Genomic DNA, 16,793 nt, shown 5'->3' with positions numbered 1-16,793 from the left:
GACCACGTCTCTGGTTCATGCTACTTCAGTGGACGGCAAGAGCTACGAAGGGACGAAGAAAGACGGAACATGACGAACTCGGGGGAATCTGTTGTCAGCGGCAATTGGGCCAACGTCTGTATTCGCCAGCTGCAGCCAAGCGCTCGCCTGCCCCAGCCGTCTCCTGCTTTGCCTGGCCAGGACAGCAAAGGTCTCAGAGCAAAGCCCGCTGTGCCAGCCTGCAGGGACGACCAGGGGTGAACCACCGCCACCGCCACTTCCCGAGGACGTCCAGCTGCCAGGGGAGCGATGCGTTGGCAAATAAAATGGAGATTCAGTTCCCCGGGAATACTGGGAATAAGAAGCCGTGGATTTGATGGGAAGCTTTGATACCGCGATCTTGCAAAGCAGTATTTTGGGGCTTCAGTCATCGTATGCGTAGGATGGAGATACATTAACCTGCGTATCAGCTCATTGGGATGAGCTGGAGAAACTGGGCTACGTACAACGTCTCTGCCTGCTTCAAAGGAGAGAGGGTCAGGCTTTTGCTATGAGAGCTGCGGCGCGCGTCTGCTAGAGAGGCACAAAGCGCTGCTGTTAAATCCCGAGGAACGTGGGTTCAGCTACAGGTACGTTAGGTCAGCCAAGCCCAAAGCAGCCGGAGCGTTTCAGCAAGTGCAGAACTGCCGTCCCGGGCGGGGGTTTAAGCTCCAGGGGAATTTAAAGATTGGCACTGGTCCCAGAAACCAGGCGCCGGGGCTGGAGCTCTCGCCGGTTAGCAGGGGGTGCCAGATAGGAAAGGACCCCAAAGCCATGCCTAGGTACCCCTGCCAGAGATGGCGGCTGGGCTGCACTCAAACTCAGACACGCCTCAGAGACTCCAGGCGCGACGATTTGGGAGCTGAAGCCCTGCAAGTGCCCTGGCCAGGGAATCTTACACATGAAACCTGAAACAGTCACCGGTGAAGGGCTTTGAAATCCCAGGAAGGAATGCTTTGCAGAAATAGAGAGTGGCATGCTAATTCAGGTGTTGAAGAGAAAAGGGAGGGTTTGGGATTACAGGGGTGAGGGGGGCATAAAACCCAGCCAGAGCTCGAGTTTTACATTTTAATCGCCTCTCTGGGGCGATAGGAGTCTGTCCCTCGCATACAGGCTACATGAGCAAGGAACAGCTTAGATATTCCCATCTGGAAACAATACGGGGACTAAACCTCACAAATTAACAACATTTCAAGCAGGATCTATTTCAAACCTCCATCGTCATTCCCCTCCCTGACTCTAAACAAGTCAAAGCATTGCTACAATTAAAAAAAACAAAACAAAACAAAAGGACTGGAAATTGAGCCAAGAAGATCAACATAAACACTTGAGCTTATTTAGTTCACTTACAGTGTTTAGGAAAACTCAGCTACTGGCTCCTTTTGCAGATCCAGATTCCTAAAACTATCATCCCTTTGAAGCAGCAAGTTATTTAGTAGAAGCTGAATTTGGAAATAAAAAAAGGGTTCCACCTTTGCGGCTTACAGGGAATTGTCGTTTTGCCAGTTTAAGTCGCTCAAAAGATTTTTCATACCCATCTGCTTTGAGAGAGGTGATCTAGCATATCTGGACAGTCGTCCCTGCAGACGTCCCCTGGGGCTGTTTGCTGAGCAAAGAGTCTGCTCTGCCCTGGGGCGGTCGGTGCAGCAACCTCCCTCCCTGGATTTACAGTCAAGAGGGCACGGAGTTGTTGCTAAGCTTTGTTATTCCGCGTTGGGTTTGGTTTGTGCTTCTCCTTTGGAGCAAAAGCCTGGTGGAAGCAAGAAAGACAATTTACGGTAAATATATTCCTAAAAGACACGGTGACTCCCGGGGCAACCTTTGCTTGCGGAGCGCACGGTGATGTGCTTTGCTGTTGTGTCATCAGCTACAATTAAAATGAGTAACTGTAGCACAGCGCTGTTTCTGCCGTTCGCGCCAGCCTCTGAAGTACGCGCCACGGGTTGTTGCCCTGTTCCTGCCCTTGAGGTTGCACCGTCGAAGCGTGTACCACGGCTTTTCAACACGCCTCAAAAGGGTCAAAAAGGGAATTATGTAAGGACAATGAAAAAATAAGGATTCATTTCCCAGCAGTGATCTGGAGTAATGACTGAGGTAGGTTTAAATGCAATCCGTGTTTCCTCACGCCGAATGATGCTTCGGAAGATCTACTGCACCATCCGAGACATGCCTTGACATTTGCCTGCAGTGCCAATGGAGACTTGCTGTACCCCAACAGATTATTTACACACAAAAAAGCCCAAACTGAGAATTCTCTACCATGAATCTGTAGTAGGGAAAGAAAAGAAAATAACCTACAGTAGAGGTCGATCAGCAATGCAAGCTCCCCGGCTGGGAAGGAGCCAGCAATTTACAGCGGATACCTGTCTCCTCCTCCTCCGACAGCAATGCAGCGGGTTCCTGGCTGCTGCATCCCGCTCCTTCCCCACCTGCGGGCAGCTCCTGCCTCGATTTCTCCCACCCACGTCTAAATTCCTGCTCCCCGCTTGCTCAGCGCAAAGAGAACCCTCCCAAAAAATAGCCGGGGTGTTGCGAGGAAGGCGGGCCATCCCTGATTAAACTCCTCCCGTCTGTTTTGGCCTCAGCCTTCCTCACCCAAGCTATGGGGTTTGTAAACAGGATGTGTTCCGTTTGTAAGGAAAAGGGTGTACATTCCCGTTTGGGCGACAAATTCAGCTTTTCTGTTATTATTATTTTTTAAATAGATCAGGAACAGGCAATCTCAGCTTTTGTATGTTAATCTAAAAAATAAGTGGCTGAATATTATCTAGATAACTGGTTTTAAAATTGATCTCTTCCTACGTAAATTGTAAACAAGTAGAAAATTTAAATAGCATTTTGTAAAAAAGCAAGGACAATACAAGTTATACAAAAATCACTCTTCCCTGCCTCTCTCTTCCCCCCACCCTCCCGCCCCATCCCAGCAACTGAGCCTGAACAGCTCTGGTCAGAGCTGGTGATCATCAGCGGAGTTTCCTTTCCTTTCCTTCTCCAGACTGCTCATTCCTGTGTTGCGTTTCCAGTGTAATCATGAAAAAAGCCTGCCGAGTCGCGCCAATGTCCTTTACACAGCATTAATATACGTCCCCTCCCCCTGTGCTTGATGAAAACGAGTATCAGTTCGTTATCTCATCAGAGAGGTGCGTGGAGGAATTCCTTCAATATTCAAGAGTTCCCTTACGCCCTACAAGCAAAAATCTCAGCGTGACCCTGCCAGCAAGTTTTCAAGGGTAACACCTACCGCCACGCCGAGCCATCGGAGGGAGGGGGAGATTTTTTTCAACAAAGAATAAGGAATTCAGCAATGATGTCTGATGAGTAACAGTTATTGAATAAATAATTACCTACAGATAGGTTCAAATGAGGCAACCAGCTTTTTACTCAATAATTCAAGATTGCTGAACACTCTAGCTGTGACGCAAGTACAAGAACGCTGGCTTCGACACGAAGAAGCCAGTTTCGGCTTCCTGATGCACAAAATCAGCACCCGATGAGAGGCATGATAATACTGAGCATCATCACGTCACTGAGGAAGGGACCACGAGCCGTGCGACCACACCAACTACTCCTTTCCGATACAAGCGGCTCAAGCGCTGGTGCCATCCTCTTCGATAACGCGGTTCATGCTGGTCCCGTGCGTGATGTGTGTCATGGGGTTGCCGCTGAGATCCCTGATGCTGCTGTGACGTGACTGTTCGTTAAGCCGATGAGAACTGCTATGCCTGGAATGATCAGTCAGTCGTGACATGCTGCCATGAGGTAGTCTTTCTTCTACGCCTCTGTAGCTGCAGGGAGTGTACCTAATTTATAAAAATAGAGGACAATTATTATGATTGTTACCGCCGCAGTCACGAAAGAATGTAAATAAATCTCGGTGCCTGTGCACGTGCACACACACAAACCCTCTGCTTTTGTGAAGAAAGTCGTTCTCTGTGTAGCTCAGTCATTTAGCTCACACAGCCCCCAGGCAAATTGTTTCAACTCCTTATGAAGCGTGGTTCTTACTACAGCGCCATGTATAGTATTGATAATTAGGTGAGTAAAGTACCTGATGATAAAGCAGGTTATAAACCTTAACTACACCTCAAGTTAGAGCGGGTAACTTTTATTGTTGTTTACTTCAGCAGGGCTAGGACTATTTACAGAAACAAAATCAATTTACACACAGACAAAACCAGCCACAAAAATACTAAGCTGCCTTTAGGACAGATCTGATTTCCCATGCACTTAGATGATGTAACACAGATCACCGCCTTGGCAGGAAAACCAGCGCTGAACACGTTCATGCTGTGTAATTCACAACGACTAGCGCAGACACTAAAAAATACCGTGGTATTTTTTCCCTTCCCAATCCAGACGCTAACAGGGAGAGGAGACGCAATCCGAGAAAGTAAATATTAGCAGAGCTTCCAGTTTTAGCAACACGATGGCTGAATGTTCGGCTAGCAGAGGCTTGTCCAATTTTCTGCAAGATTTTAAGGAGAAGAAACCTACCGGCCGTCACGCGATCGGTGCAGGCTGCCGTGGTAGCTGCTCACTTTGCTGTGGACGCTGCCTGCCTTGCTCCTTTGGTCGTCCATCATCGCCAGCTGGGTAGAGGAGGCGTGAGTCGAGGTGCCCTGGGTTGAAGTGCCTCTTGACTTTCGGATGATGGGGGTATTGGGATCTCTCAGAAGAGACTGAGCAAAGTCTGGCTCTTGCAGCACTTGCCGACTCTCATTTACAACTCTGAACAAGACATGCAATTTGAACAGTGAACGTTGATGACTGCAATATAAAAGTGATCGCAGTAACAGCACTATAACTATTTTACAAACGGAACAGGAAAATATCACAGCTTGGCAAATAAGACCATTTATTTACACTATAATAGCTCTATTTGCCTAATTTTGAAGCACCTCTACATTTGGATATTTTAGCAAAGTTCATATTCTTGAATCCTTCCCAATCCCTGTGTCTGACCCTCTAGCCTAGACACATGGAATAATGGCAGTGTATTTGCTTATGGCCTTAGTTTATGAATATTGCTACAAGGAAGTCCTTGGGATAGCGCTGTGACTCGGCGAGCTCAGATTACCCAGGGAACTGCCTCTCAGGGAACATGGGAAGCCGCTTCCTCACTCAAATGAGCATTTACAATCTGGATTAAAACTGGCAGCAGGAGGAGAACACCAGATGAAATACAACATCTCTAACAATGCATAAGCAACTGGCCTGTAGCCGTTAGATCAGTGGTTGCAGTCCCACAGCTTCTCTGTTTGCTGAAATCCCTTGCTGGGAAGGGCTGGCAGAGGGGCACACACTTGGCCGCTCTACCATAGCACGATGAAAGGAGGTGCTATCACATCCTCGACATTCCTTTTTTCTTTTGTTTTTAATCTCTTTTTTGTGGGGAGGCCTTTTCCTCCCCTCCCATCCTCTATAGTATTCTTTCATGTTCCGTGTCCTCTGCCTGGCTCGCTCCTCCTCTCAATTTTTGCACTCACAGAGGATCACGGGCGACCTAAGGAGGGAGGTTTGCATCGGCTCTGCCCCTCACTGCTCAATGAATGGGGCCGGCAAAGGAATCTGGCTCCAGACAGACGCTGCTGTGCGTGGGAGCTGCTCTGCTGCCTGGCTGCACCAGGAGAGAGGATGGCACTTCCAGGAGCCACCCAGCTCTCCCTGAGATAGCACGTCCAAGATAAGACAGCCCTGTAAAACAGCTTCCTCCGCCGTCATTAACTCCATTCCCGTCCTCTACCCACCAAACTAGCATGTCACCTCTATGTAAATCCCATCTAAATGTATGTACATGTATTAAAATCGTATTAAGTTGTTGTTAACCCCGTGTGTATCTTAGTAGGTTCTCTGTCGAATAAAGAAAAATTTACTCCAACTCTACAGAAGGTAATTTTACTTTAACCTCAGCAGAAGGCCAGGTCTGTTAAGGATGTACAAGTCAAAGTCATGGAGCAGTCACTTAAAGGCTTGCTATACTTGTGTATCTATTTTGAAACATCTACTTACAAGACAATATTTACGATTATGAAAATAGCTATTCATAGCTATTACGTGATCATATAGATTGTCTCTAAATTTATGCCATACCTTAGTCTAAATTAATTTCAATCTCACAGAAGCTGTAAGACTGTCATTTTATCAAACTGTGCCTTGGCACTAATGCATCAGGGAAGATTAAAAGCAGAGACAATTGCCCTTAACTGCAATCATTGTGAAAAGAACTTACGTTTAATTTCAATTTAAAGGTCTGATTCAGTTGACCAGATAAGCACGTTTATAAATAAAACCTTTCAATTCCACCTCTCAGTCAATGGCAGAGAAGTTGTAATATTCAGCTGAAACATTCTTGTTAAAAAATACTTTAGAAACAGACAGAGCAATGTAGATTTGATTCTGGGACCAAAGAATAATTATGGAAAAATAAGCAAAAATTCTTCAGGGGTTTTTTGAGCTGTTACTCATCCTGTCCTTCCTTGCTCCATTTTGGATAGTGAGAGATTTCTAAGAAAGCTGCTCCTATCTGCTCCTCTCTTTGCCTCCATGAAAAACTAACCAAGTGCTCTTCCAGGACTACAAGGGAAGAGGAGACGATCTGCCCATACTCAACCAGTTTATCTATGAGATATCAATACACACTCTTTTTTCCTGCGTCCGTGGAAAAAGCTAGCCCACTCAAAACAGGTCTTTTTGCTTCCAACCCAGAAGACAGAGGGTATCCCAACGACCAAAGCCATGAGATATTTCATGAGAAACAGAATCAAATCCGGACGACTCATCTGAGTGACCTAGAGAGAGAAAAAAAGGGAAAAGAAGATTATACAAACCAGCATAGTTCACTACTCCATTTATTAACTCATTTAAAATCACACTCTCTGCCTTGAGCCAAAGTAAACATCAACAGGGTTCCTTTGTTTCGTGGCTCTAGAGAGCATGACCGAGTGTGTTGTACAGCCCACTGTCGAGTAAAACAAAAGATTCAGCTGCTGTGAGGTCTTGGCCTTTATTTGTATTTCTGGTCTTTTGTCTGTGCCCTGAATAATTGTGAAATATTTTCTAGTCTACAAATTATAAAGACTCGTTTCTTGGATGGAATTAACCTATATAAAACCAGGTGCTACATTTCCTGTTGGGAAAAATCCCAGTGAAATGCTTCATGGGATGTTCAACGCTGATCCTTTATTCCTTACCCTTCAGTGGAGGGTTATACCCATAGTTTCCCTCCCTGGAGAACTCAAGGCATTGGCAAGGTACGACTGCTTGATTCTTACTGCCCCAGCGAAACTCCTACCTCTCCACAGTTATTCAACAAGATCAACTGAATTTGAAAAAGCTCACCATGTCTATTTTTGCAAATATTTTGATATGCAAAGGGTTTGTATGGAAAAGGTGCAGAGACGATGCAAAGATATTATTTCCAGGGAGGTCTGTAAGGTAGCTTTAAACCAAATAGGCATTCAGGGACTCTCTTGAATCGATAAGCCAACTCCAACGCTGAAGAACTCAAGGACAGAGAACTTCAAGTGCAAGCCTGAAAGATACCACCGTCTTCATACAAGAAGGCTGTAGAGGAAAGGAACTAACTTGGTGTAGTTAAGTTAGTGTAACTACCTCTGGTGTCATGAAGTCCTCTGTAAGCATTTGTGTGACACTGTCACTTACACCATGACCATGGAAGGCACTCTAGATTGCAAACATCCACTGGCCATTAAATGACTTGGGGTATAGGCAGAGGTTCCCTGCTTTTCATCACAGCTGAGGGAGAGTTGGTCAGAAAACCTAAATGAGGGATCAGTCAAAAGACTCAACATAGTCAGCAACCAGGGAAGACAATAAAACTGCCCACAACAAGGCTGAGTCTGAAGGAATGGGTCTGCAAAACACCTTGAAAAATTTTATTATAACAGGGGATGAGGACTATGAACAGACATGGCACAATAAAGGAGAAGAGCGGGTAGTCCTGTAAGCAGAGAAAGAAAATGAAGGCAGCCAGGGACCAAGAGAGAATGCGAATGATAAGCAGATGATGTGAAAGGACGGGAGATGTAAAGGCAAGAGCAGAAGGCAGACCAGAAGGGAGGGAAGGAGATCCCGTAGCTGGGGACTCCTTGGTAAGGACTGACAGGCCTTGAGCCAGAGGAGATCCAGAGCAGAAGGGTCTTCTGCCCGAGAAGAGCACAGCTACAAGCAGCAGACGTGAGGCAGAAAAGGAACTTGACAGGCGAGGGGAAGACATCACTGACTGTCTCATATCGCGACACGTGACAGTACAGGGTTACACTAGAATGGCTTTAGGATGTGTAATGCTGAGGCTGGGAAAGATGTTTAAACAAGTGGAAATTCGACTGATCTCCTGTTAAATTTTCCTGATCCCAACAGAAATAAAGTTATAATAGGATAACAAAGATCCACAGATGGCTCAAGGATTAGTATGGCAGGAAGGTTTGGGGCTGTTTAATCACGGGGAGATGCTCATGAAATTAGGTCTCTTTCCAACAAGGAGTACCTGCAGCAACAGCTTTAAGACTGATGGTGACGCAGCTGATAAAAACCGTTACACTTAAGAAAGCAATCTGGATATCTACTGGCCTGTTTAAAACAGAAGAAAATATCAAACAAGCCGTTTCAAGCCAGGGGAACATTGCTCTGTAAGGTAAGAGTGAGACTGAAATACTTTGTACAGTTCTGGGAATTCAGTTTGAATTCACCTTCCTGGAAAGCAGAGGGATATAGAGAAGGGCTAGTAGGATGAGAGGGAACAGACACCCTATCTTGCAAGAAGCTTGTCTGGCCTATAAAGACTTGAAGGTGAGAGAAAAATAATTGCTACAGAATATGAAATATCTAAATACTGAAATGGCAAAAAACCCCACCTAGCAGTATTTAAGCTAAGCAATAGGAAAAAAAATATGGCTGCATCAGCCACGAAGAAATGCCATCCTTACAGGAGCAAGACTTTGGAATAGCTTTCCAACAGGAATGGTGGGGACAAGCATCTTTTAAGGTTGAGCGTTATCTTTTAAGGTTATCAGTTTACGAAAGATGATGTTGTTGACAGTGATAGTCAGAGCTTCCCTCTGACCCTACCAGACTATATTAATGTAGAAACATGTAGACAATCTCCTAAAACAACATGAAGAACCATTTTTTTCCCCAAACTGAAAATCTGAGTTCAGTGTAGTCACTGTGTCAAGATGATTTGCCAGAAGTAGGCTCACGCCCCATGACTTTCCAACCACATAATGCTGATGGGCAGCACAACTTCTATACAGGCCAGTGAAAATACAGCAATCATTGTTCTAATACTTTGTACTATTACACATTTTTTAATAGTATCACTGTTGTAGATGGAAAACGAGGAGAATTTAAGTGTCTCGCCCAAAATCACACAGCACAACTGTGGCAGACTAGAACATGACCAGAATTCAGGACCATTGATTTTTGTCTTCGGTAACTACGTGCCCATCTTTCAATTACATGCAGAAACATAATGAGCATTATTATAAGATGTTTCTTAGAGTTTATCTTCATGTCATCTCCCCATGTCAGTTCTTTCCTCAGCGCTGCTTCGCATGCTTTCCATCCATCTGTGCCCCAGGAAAAACACTGATGTTGAAGGTCTTTGATGACACTATGGACCTTCCTACACTTGCATCCATTTAACCATGCGAAAGGAGTCTGAAGGCTTTCTAGGTGGTTTTGTAGTCAACCTGTGAGATTCCACTCAAGAAAAAAAAAAACGTTAACAATTACCCAATAAAAAATTATCCAACAAAATTAAGCTCTCAAAAATTAACCTTATTATCTCATTTCATAATGTGCAAATGTGGCATTAAGTGGAATAAATGGTGAAATTCATTGTTTCTTAATGAAGGTAATATTCAGGTAAATTTTTATGTTTATATATAATGCTTGTCCGCTGGGCCAAGTCTCCCCTGGCATAACTACCGGCCTGAGGGGAATTTAATTTTGATTCTTGCATTAAGAATAAAACAACAGTTCTAGCACTAAAGCTCTCAGTTGCTCACTGTACTACAGGACATCTTTATTTTATTGACTGACTCATACTGCTTTATGTCAGAGCCAACAGAAATCAGGTGCTGTGATGTGTACTATTGCCCATACTGAATATATTACAAATCCCTGTTGCACTAAGTAAATTATATTACTTCCATGAAGATCTTCTAGTAAATCACTTGATATCAAAACCTCTGGCTCAACATATTCATGCTGGGTGCTATAAATAATTCCAAGCAAAAATTAAAATAAATAGATACAACAAATACTTTCAGGTGAAAGGAAGAACATCCTACTCTTCGGCAAAGCAAGTTATTAGAGATCATTGCATACATTTCTTGAAAATAAGCCTCTTTGCACAAAGCAAGCAATTCAAGTAGTAACACCTATTAGACTCACTGATCATTAATACTAAAGTGACTGCACCTGTTTTAAACAACATATATCTGCAGATTATGAGACATTTATAATAATTAACACAGGAAAAAAAACCCTTGAAATTACTATTCCAGGCTTATAAAACTGAAAATACCAGGTGTTTAAACCCGAAGCCTCCGAGCCCAGTTCCCAGAAGCATGGCACTTGTGTAACTTCAAGCCCGAAACGCTGCCATTTTCTTTCGTTAGGACAGAGAGCAGGTTGCACAGTTTTTAAAAGCAGTAAAACTACGCAAAAACTCACTCGTGTTCACCCTCAGAACTTAAATCCAGGAGATTTTCACTTTTGCTATACTGCCCGGCTATATAGGAAGAGTAAAAAATAAAACTTAGAATAGCGAAGCGTTGAAGACTTTAACGTGGTTAGATATATTCACAATACAGGAAATTATAATTTGGCCTGGAATAGCCAAACTTCACACACGGCTTTACTGAAATGCAAAACATTTTCCAAAAGCATCTGCTAATGAGATCTGCTTTGCTACGCAACCACAACATTGATAGTTCTAGAAATAAGGGTCCTTATTTATAGTAAATCCCCACTGGCAGCGAGTAGAATGTTGAAACTGTTTCAGTAGCACTTCTGCTATTTTAAAACCATTTTTTATATATCCTCAGCTTCCAAAGCTCAGCTCGCCTATTACTATTTATGCCTCCTGCTGAGAAAATCCAGGTAACTGGGACTACCGAGGCAAGTATGGATCGGCTGAGGCATCAATGCCAGCAATTCCAGCACTACAAAATCATTTGCTCTTCCTTTTCTCAACACATTCATTGTGCAGGACCCAAACGCTTCCCAGAAGCATCCAACTCCAACACATGAAACCTCAATAATTTTCTGGGGGAGTACTTAGACAAAAAGCTGCTGCTGTAACACTTCTAAAATAATCAGCATCTTAATTTTTACAACTTGTCTTAGTTGAATGACTAAAAGAGGAGACAACGCTTCACTAAATTCCAAATTCTTTAAAACATGACATCTGCATGCGTAACCGCCTTTGAAGATGACAGTGAAAACTGGACGAGATCCCGAGTTTCTAGTTATCTTCTTGGACAGAGAAGATGATGCAGAGAATATATAATGCGGTCCTAGATGCTGTAGAAGACCATCCTCCCATGCCTGCAGAGATTATAATTGTCTCCTTTTCTCCAGCCCGTTAGCTCAGCTTTGTCTGATTCTTTGCAGAAGGCCTTTTGCAAATTTGAGGCAAGAGAGAAGTCACCCAATTTTTGGGTACAACAGAAATGAAGAAAAATGGGCAGACTGGTTAATCGACAAATGAGACACTCGGGTCCCTGATGCCGTCCATGCTTACGTAATAAGGTCACTTGATGCACTTTCCAACTGTGTTTTTAAGAATTCAGAATATAAGCAAATATGTTTGAGCTTAAACAAATGCAAACTTCTTTAAGCACTAATTGAGTCTACATACCTCCTCAAAAGTGACGATGTAGGGAAACATCTAAAGAAACAGTATGTATTTATTGCTCTTTCTAACGGAAATATTTCAACTTTGAGTGAAAAATGGTTGCAATTTTAAAACTACTAAAACTGAAGTGTGGTAGAACATACAATTTGGAAATTGAGAGATGGCAAGAATGGGAATACAAGTTTTTCTTTTAAAATTGTATTCTCAGATAAAATCTCTCTCCAGTAAAAAGTTCTGAATGAAAATGTTGCAGTCCTTTTATGAGAACAACAAAATGGGTAAACTTACATCATTGAGACTGTTTGCTACAAATATCAAAGTTTATTTAAGAAACACCCCTGAAAGCTAAACTGTTGATATAACGGAAAGAAGGAAAAGAAACGGAAATGCAGTTACTAAGAATTTTAAAGGTATTTTCATCTCCTATTTTTCTACAAAACCCTTCACAGCTGCTGACTTATGCTGAGCTCCATACAACTACACATAACAAATACTGTAATAACAAGGAGTAAAAATCACTAATGTGAACTCTCTATGCAGAATGTCCTCTTCTTTTATAGACTTACAGTGCAAGCAAAGCACTGCTAATAGTTATTATGTTGTAATTTACTCAGGAGATAGACTGTTAAATATCATAAAAAGCACACTCTCAGTGGCACATGAAAAAAAGAGCCTAAGAAATACAATCTGCTGCTGTTTGTGCTTTGATTTTAAGTGCATGGTATGTAGCTTATCAAGATACAATTAAAGATTTAAGAGTATTTTAGCAAGGTATGTTGAAGGCATTCTTTGTTACATTTTTGTGTTACAACGCATTATTGATGTACTGCAATAACTTTCATATAGTAACACGCTACATCCTCTACCCTTCCTGTAGAGATGTGGACATCCTCGTGCCACCCCCAATGGTTTAAACACTGACTGAGTTTTAGATATTCAGCTTTCAAAGTAGGGATCTAAAGCAGCACTTGATCACAAAATACCCTCTGCAGCTGCAGCACCATCCAGCTCACCTTAGCTGTCTAGTTTAGGACTTCAGTATTAACCGCAGATTATATATTACAGTAATTTCCCTTGCAATTAGCTCTGTATGAGCATTAACTTCAACTTTCAGTTTTGTTCTGCAAGTAATCCAAGTTGTGAAACACTAATAAAAAGTCCCAACGTGCATCTAAAAATAGAGGGCGAACACCGTTTCAGCTATAAAATAACAGCTCTCAAATACTATTACTTTTTTGGCACAGATGGAGAAGCATGAAACCCATTATAAAAGTGATCCCTTTAATATTAGAGATTGAATTCCACTGCAGATGCAGCCAATGAGGAAAAAAACCTCTAAAACTAATACTACAGTTTAGGCCTGCTACACTCGCGTTATCAGCTGAAACAATAACTGTGAACATCTACTAAGTAATTTAATGCAGTCATTTCTTCTGTTTCCCTCTTGGCACCCTTGCCAGACCCTTCTTTACGTCTGTTAACCTCAGCGCTCTCCTCATTATCATGTATCAAAGGCTTTCAAAATACCTCTTATATATTGGTGAGCCACTGACTCGGATCTAGAGACGCTGCAGATCTCCTCTGGGCCTTAAAAAACTGTGACAATACCTTTCTTTCTAGATAAAAGCCTGTCTTACAAGCATGCTGGTCTGCTCTGAACATCAGGAGCTGCCTTTCCTTGAGGGCAGACAGTGTCAAGGAAACAGAGACCAGAAGGCGGCCAGTGGCGACAACCTTCAAGATGAGAACCTCTCCTAGAGGAAAGGTAATACTGGTGGTGATTCTCCATTTTCCTTCGTACCCAATCGCCTTCCCGGAGATGCAGAAGGGGCTCGTACACTCTAGCAACATGAGAACTTGGCAATTTAGCAAAGCCGGCACAAATCAGTTAGCATCGTTCTTGAGTGACAGCCTGTTCATTGCACATTGAGTTGGACCTGCTCAAAGGCAGCCACATATGAAGATGTGGTTGGAAAGCCTTGACGGGCTTCATGTGGACACCGATGTGAATGCTAGATTGTACAGATCTAAGTCCCTGAATTGAATTTGTCTTGCTGTGCAGCTCTAGGCCTTCAGAGGCATTCAGCTAACAAGAAAAAATAGGCAACAAGATGTAGACGCAGGGGTTTGGATTGCGTGCTCTACACTCCGCTCTATTCTGTTCAGACACGTCTCGCAAGCAGCACGGGCACCGATGTTTCACCTAGTGAAGACCAACAAACAAGTTCTGTCAGATACCAAGATTGCATATGCGATAGCGAGATTTCTGTAACCCATTTTTTTCCTCCCATCTGCTGGGTTGGCGTAGCAGCTGGGTTGGTACAGATCATCAAAGAGAAATGTCCTTTCCTTAGTGAATACAAGAAGACATTCGTTTGAATGCATTGTTCCCCTACTGAAACACACAGTGGCAGGTGTTCAGAAAGGAGGTTAAAAACATCAATTTCAGCATTCCTCCAGGGAAAACCCAACGCTTCTTTGTAGGCACATTGTTAATTTAAGATGCTTATATAACTAATTTCTGAATCTTTTCCCCTTCTGCCCCTGAACGATCAATCACGGTTGCTTTTTAGTGACAGAGACCAGTGGCCTCTTCCCACTAAAATGTATGAAATCGCAAATTAATGAGCTTGCTGCATATGTGAAGTGAAAGCACAAACACAACACCTGTCCCCCTCCTTTGGGGCACGGTTCCACAATAACACTGATCATTTGATATTTCCCTAAGGATAAAAAGCAATGAAATTCAAATTAACCCATCCTTTTGTTGAAAATGGGAGAAGTGGGGGAAAGACCAAAGGGAATCTGATCCAACAGTCTCACTTTCATAACCATTTCCATTGCTGTCATTGCTTTGAGACTTAGAATATTATACTCACACTGCGCATTTCCCAGTAAAATGTAGTAGCATTTGTCACTGTAAAATAAAATTATTTTTCCAGGTTATTAAATTCTTGCAACTTGCCTGGTTTACTCTTATCCAACAAGCAAATCCACGCCACCATTCTGGCTACTAGGCTGCACAAGCTGAAGACTTGAGGAACTAAAAGCACCTGAAAAAAAGGTAATGGCTAACCTGATTTAGCCCTCATTTAAGAGCTAGTGGCAAAGCCAATACATACTTCAGGAGCTTCAGAATAGCTCAAGTCTGTGTGAAACAGTCTCAACAGGATCAGGAGACTTCCCTGCATCCACAAGAAACGAAAGGAAACTTTTCTGGTTCTAAATACCAAAAGCCACATGGCTCATGAGATATCCAGACTATTCCAAGCAGAATAAATCCGATCATTCGGACCGGAGGATTTCTGAAGGCGCAGCACTGCACTATCACGTGAGAACACGGATGTTCTTTGTTTCTTGCTCTCAGTCGCGCTCTCCTCAGCCGCAGGAGCATGAAAGCTCCATGCATTAACTTTAGCCATTGGCTCACATTAAAACAATTACATTGTTAGAACAATTATGAAAAAGCATTACTAACTGTTCTCCAGACTTACTTAATAACTACTGAGTTGCTATATACCCAGAGTGGAAATTAAAGCAAAGTGATGAGCCTATGCAAGACTTGGGCCAGTAACAGAGAGCTTTGAAACCTAACCTAAGCTAAAAATAAATAAATAAGACACTGTAATAAAAGCTTATAAAATTACCATCTTAATGGGATACAGGCTATTCTGGAGGAAACTTATTCACCACAGAAGTTAAGCGTTAGCCCAGGCACTGCAGATCCGTCTCACCATGCCAAACTCATCTGCAATACATTTTTGTCAAGAATTTAATCCTGTGTAACTGCCTAAAAAATACATCCTTAGGAAAACTGCCCCTACAGAACATTTAAGAGGCAATGAATTATATTTTAGAAGAATTTCTCTTGAGTTTCTCTGGCATGTTATGGGAAAGAAATATATGGGGAAGAAATCATTCAGTTCATAGAAGAACTGCACTGGTTTTCACCAGAAGTCATCCCTTGTCTGCGTTATGCCAGGGGAACATGCTGCAGCCTAATCATCTACTGGAAAAATAGCTTGAATAAAGAATAACACAGCAGAGAGAGTGGCCTCTCACAAGGTAATGCTGCAGGGTTTTCCTCATTTATCTCCTTCTTGAAAAGGGATCCCAGAGGACAACTAAAAAGGTCCTGACTCATGACTAGAGTCTAATAACTCGCCTCCAACGCTTCTGCCCTTCGGGCCCTGCAGTTAGTCACAATGTCAGTAACCAGCAATCATCAAGAAGTTTGATGCTGACTGCTCTTGCGTTCATGGGCTGGGAATGCAGAAGACTACAGCTTCAGTGATCATCTTACAGGTATCACAACAATCTTGGGACAGGCTGATTCTGCAGCTTCAGGAGACTACTTCTGGGGGAACGCCCTGTTTATCAAGGGAAAGCTGAATCTCAATGAAGCTGTCAGGATGTCTGGTAGTTTGTGGCTTTATCTCGAAACGGAAGACAGCATTCAATCACGGCAACTAATTTTTTAAGTGCTAGCCATGGGTTATAATTAGAGAGATTGCCCAAGCACCTGCCTTCTGTTCTACCATTATGAGGAACTGGTATCACAAGTCTCTTCGCACTAACGCTGGGCATTAAGCATGGGAAAAGCAAGTCTGCTTGAGTGTAGTACCCATGAGAGACTTGGACGTCTCTTTCCTTTTCCTGCAGACATGTACAAGCTGAAGTGGGGTGTCCTCTGCAGAGAGAAAAAAGCAAACAAGTCCCCACCTGCCACACAGTTGTTTTCCCCAGCACAGCTTATCTTCCCTCTCGTCGCTGGAATAAAAGAATCACGTCACAATTCTTGAACATATTCCTCACTTTGGACCATTTCAGCCCCTCTCCCGAATAACCCCTTTTGGATGAACTGTAGCTGGCTGACCTAACAGGTCCAAGG

General features: G+C 43.1%; 1 protein-coding gene across 3 annotated transcripts in view; it reads right to left on the bottom strand.

Moving 5' to 3' along the window:
- Window positions 1-2,989: 2,989 nt before the first annotated feature.
- The window catches only part of FZD3 (frizzled class receptor 3), a 59,730-nt gene continuing 45,926 nt past the window's right edge, over window positions 2,990-16,793 (bottom strand). For all 3 annotated transcript variants that reach the window (XM_075497654.1, XM_075497655.1, XM_075497656.1), the window contains 3 exons: window positions 6,658-6,806; window positions 4,513-4,746; window positions 2,990-3,818 (listed from right to left, as the gene is read on the bottom strand). In XM_075497654.1, the coding sequence (XP_075353769.1) occupies window positions 3,605-3,818; window positions 4,513-4,746; window positions 6,658-6,806 (597 nt within the window). In that variant the 3' untranslated portion in view covers window positions 2,990-3,604. The remainder of the gene's footprint in view (window positions 3,819-4,512; window positions 4,747-6,657; window positions 6,807-16,793) is intronic.

This window comes from Mycteria americana, chromosome 3, assembly GCF_035582795.1.
Source record: "Mycteria americana isolate JAX WOST 10 ecotype Jacksonville Zoo and Gardens chromosome 3, USCA_MyAme_1.0, whole genome shotgun sequence".
Lineage (NCBI taxonomy): Eukaryota > Metazoa > Chordata > Aves > Ciconiiformes > Ciconiidae > Mycteria > Mycteria americana.
This window is presented reverse-complemented; position numbering and strand designations above follow the sequence as displayed.